General features: G+C 30.8%; 1 protein-coding gene across 1 annotated transcript in view; it reads right to left on the bottom strand.

Annotated features, from left to right (window-relative positions):
- Window positions 1–420: 420 nt before the first annotated feature.
- The window catches only part of LOC106478148 (netrin receptor UNC5C-like), an 84336-nt gene continuing 80361 nt past the window's right edge, over window positions 421–4395 (bottom strand). The window contains exons 16-18 of the mRNA XM_022381688.1: window positions 3848–3969; window positions 2302–2403; window positions 421–868 (exon numbers count right to left, since the gene is read on the bottom strand). Coding sequence (XP_022237396.1) covers window positions 697–868; window positions 2302–2403; window positions 3848–3969 — 396 coding nt within the window. The 3' untranslated portion in view covers window positions 421–696. The remainder of the gene's footprint in view (window positions 869–2301; window positions 2404–3847; window positions 3970–4395) is intronic.

Genomic DNA, 4395 nt, shown 5'->3' with positions numbered 1-4395 from the left:
TACAACATTCATAGATTCAAATACAACAAACTTTATATTCATTTCCACTATAAGATAGTTTTAGAAAATTTGCTTCCCACTAAGTAGCTGTTTCCAAAAGTCTTCAGAAAAACGTGTACAACTGGTTCAATTAGATAATTTTGGAAATCTTAATCATTGGTATAAAACATATCAAATATAATCTATTGGCCAAGATGGTCAGGTTGGAACTTACCTTTTCTATAAAGTGTAGAAAAACAACTTGACATTGAAAAAAAGTTTTCCTCTCATTCAATTTAGAGGACTTTAGCTACTTCGCAGTTTAAATATAGAAAACATTTTCATTTCAAGAATGTGGTTTTAGGCACAGATATAAATATATCATACAATTTACATAGAAACATTTTGTAGCTAAAAATAAAAGAAACAGAGAGAGAGAGAGTGAAAGAAAATGTTTTAGATTTATAAGATAAACACTTTAAGATTATTTTAACATTTCTATTCTACATATTTATGAGTCTCTTGGCACAAAATCCTGCATAGATTTGTTGCTTATAAGCAAAGTTCAGGGCTGATTAACACTATTATTTTATGGTTTGGACCATTTTCCCTTATTTCCATTGTAATTTATACATGTTTTTAAAGTATATACAGTTTCTTAAACATCCGAAATTAAGAGTAGTACTCTCGTGACCACCATAATAAAATAATTCTTTTTTATAGCCAAGGTCCACATTCTTTTTCTATTATTGCACAGGCATCATTACGCCCCATAAGCCTAAACAGATTCATAAGATCAGTTAGTGCTGTAGGTTCTCCATGCTTTGCTTCCCAAACATCCAGGATGTGTTCCGTCGGGCTTGATTTAGTTGCAAAATAATTTAAGTACCTGTAAAAAATAGAAAAATAAAAAGAATAATAAAGTACTGTAAAAAAGAATAAGACAAGTAAGTTTAAAATTCATCAGAAGTGAAATGGAAATACAGAATGAAGACAGTTTATATAAACTGTGAAACTACTGTAGGAGTCATCAACATTTCTGATAAGATTAAGGTTTAGTTGGTATTAAAATGTTTTATTCGAATGACTTTGAGATATTTGAATATACATATATATAATATTTATTCAGAAAAGTTGCTAATCTTAACTAATTATAGAAAACTGTAATTTTCCTATTAAGTTTAACTAAGTTATTTCAGTCTTAAGTTGCTGTTTTTTATCAGTGCGTTCAAAATAACAAATACCCATAGATTTTAATAAAATATTTACATTTTGTTACTAATATTACATCAGTGCCCCTAATTAATCTTTCACTTTACTCAACTTATTTTATCAGTTCTATGGTTAATTTTGAAGGCATTTTACCCTTAAATTTTTTATACAATTATTATATAAGAGTACATTATCAAAATATCAAATTTTCTTACTTTTCAACCTCGATCTATTTCGAATTTCATTCAATAAAGACAGAAATTTAAAATACTTTAAGTTCTACTACTATTCTCACGAGTTTAATGTGAAATTAACTTTTACACAGCACAGATAATAAATACAGGAATAGAATCCTCTAAGACAGTTTTTTTCCTATACTCGACTCAAAGGGGTATATATATTTTTTATTTTGTTTAAGCACAAAGCTATGTGCACTGGGATCGAACTTTGAATTTTGGTGTTCCGAGCCCTACATCTTATAGCTGAGCTATTAGAGATCATTAACATATATATATAATACCTCGCTAAAATTTGATCACAGTTATTGGATCACAATGAGCTATCTGTGCTGTGCCCACCAAGAGTATTGAAATCCGGTATTTAGCGTTGTAAGTACGCAGACATACCGCGGAGCCACTGGTTGGCAGTTATGTTTAGAATAGGTAAAGTCTATAAATATAGATAGAAGTAAATGGGCCTAAAATTGCAAGCGTGAGTATTTCACCCATTATTTGAAAGTTGATACAAATAAGCTATAAACAAACATCAGTGTTATACAAAAGTATGATTACAAACATCGCGACACAGAGTTGCCGTAATGGTTCTCTTATTGAGATTTTTTTTTATTTATGACGGAATTAAAGAAAAAAAAATCAAAGATGTTATGAAATTTCTTACAAATAGAACTTCAGAGTTGATTACTTTTTTTTCGCAATAATTTTATTAAATATCAAGTTACTCGTAAGTATTGTTTTAGTTGGTCTGTAGGCGAAATTTTTTGTATTGTATTTGGGAGTGTATAAAGTTGTATATTTAAATTATATTTTCAATATAATTTAACGTAATATCTAATGAAGCTGGATTTACTATTTTTATAGAGTTATTCCTTACCTGTCTACCCCTAATTCTTGAGCTAACCTCCTCCAGTCATTACTTGTCGTGTTAGGGGGATCCAAACAGGCACATAGTTGTTTGCAGATTGTTGGAGAAATTCTAATCAGAAAAAACAGTTACCTTATTGAGTTCAAATAAAGGACCCATAAACAGCATTCCCATATTTTGATACTTTTTATACACAGGAAGGTAATTTGGAGATTGTTATAATTTCGAGCAAAATAAACTGACATTCTCAAAAATTTTTATCTTTAATTGTCAGTTTTTTTTTTCACTATCAGCGAATTAAATGCTAGGCATACGAGTTTAACGCCAACAAGAATAAATTAAACTTAAAAACAAACGTGTAAATGTTAAACTTGTTTTTATTGTAATGGAGTTATTCATACGTTGGTTTGAGAACTTTAATGGACCATAACTGCTTGTTTTTGTTTCTATACTGAGGCCTTTGAGTCATATTCATACGTTACTTTTCAAGTATTAGTACCTGCAAAACATCAAAGATGGTGCCACATAATAGTAAATATCTGTTTTGGTTTACTTTGAGTATTGTTAATCTCAAAGCTACACAACAGGCTATCTGTGTTCTGTCAATCATGGGTATCGAAACCCGGTTTCTAGCGTCGTACTCCTGCAGATTTATCGCTGAGCCACTGGGGGGGGGGGGTAAATGTCTTTTCTAAAAATCATATTATTGAGCAATAACATGTTTTCACGACAAAACATAATAATTTGATTACTGACTATATTTAACTCTCAAAATACAAACGACTCAAATATGCCTATTTGCATAAAACAAAAATGTCATTGACTCTTAAGTAGGAACTTCGAAAAATACATTGAAACTCTCCAAATCTAGAGTTTAATTAATTAATTTTTTTTATGTGATGCTTACAAAATATATTAACGCGCGCGATTGAAAATTCTATTCTACGCGCAGGGGGGAGGGGGAGGGTGAATATTATTATATTGTTATAATTTTGTTCTTTCGTTGGCGGATTCTTTTAGTTCATCTCTGGAAAATAATTCAAAGTTCAGTTGACGTAGACGATAACAAGTTAGGCTATTTCTACCTCAACGTTTTAATAAACTGCTTTCACTGTACACAGGAGTAGTTCATGTTTATATATGACGCTAATTGCACACCACTAACGTAAAGAATAAAGTTACTTGTATTACTTCACGGACGAAACAAAAAACAATGACTAATTCACTCTACCAGCTAGAAACGACTCTACTCTCTTGAACAACTTTACAATCTTCACAACTATTTACCCTCGAATGTACTAGAAAAACTGATGTAAACGCCCCTAGGATTCTCTAGCCATATCTTATCTTTACGTACCATTATGACCCGCAGATCTCTCTAGCTAAAAAGCAAGTTACAACATTAAACTATTGCTTACAGCCATATTTATAATATACAATTTATCCCTTAGCCAGGACTTTGTCCCTGGGCCTAGATAACTTTATGGATATAGTTACATAGATAATTAATATGCGATTTATTTTCAGCAAATGAGCATATATTCGACATTATTACCTGAATCCTTCTGAAGGGCTATCCATCGGAAGCTTCAAGTTCACATCACCCGTTGTATTGACAGACGAACAGATAGATGGCGCTAATACTGAAAGCGATTCCGCAGGATTTGAAGAAAATTTCTAGAAATAAAGTTCTGAATAAAACTTTGCTTATGTAAACTAACATAAATATGTCGCATTTACTTAACATAAGAAAAAAATAGTGAGCAGTAAAGCTAATTCTGTAGGTTATGAATGTTTCATGCGTAACCCTCGGTCACATTCACTAAATAACTTGGTAATTTTTGTTCATCATTATATTTTTCACACAAATTGAGTATTTATTGCTTTTAATTAAGTCATACTCTTCATACCCACAATTTGTTTGAGAATTAAATCAATTAAGTGTAAATATACAATTATAGTTAAATAGTTGTATGATTCTCAGCTGAAACAATTCAACTTATTTTGATATATTTAAATGTTCATACTTGTTATTTGTTTGTAATTAAGCACAAACTACACAATGGGCTATCTGTGCTCTGCCCACCACGGGTATCGAAACCC

Source organism: Limulus polyphemus, unplaced genomic scaffold (genome assembly GCF_000517525.1).
Source record: "Limulus polyphemus unplaced genomic scaffold, Limulus_polyphemus-2.1.2 Scaffold185, whole genome shotgun sequence".
Lineage (NCBI taxonomy): Eukaryota > Metazoa > Arthropoda > Merostomata > Xiphosura > Limulidae > Limulus > Limulus polyphemus.
The sequence above is the reverse complement of the archived record's forward strand: the minus strand, read 5'-3'. Positions and strand labels throughout refer to the sequence as shown.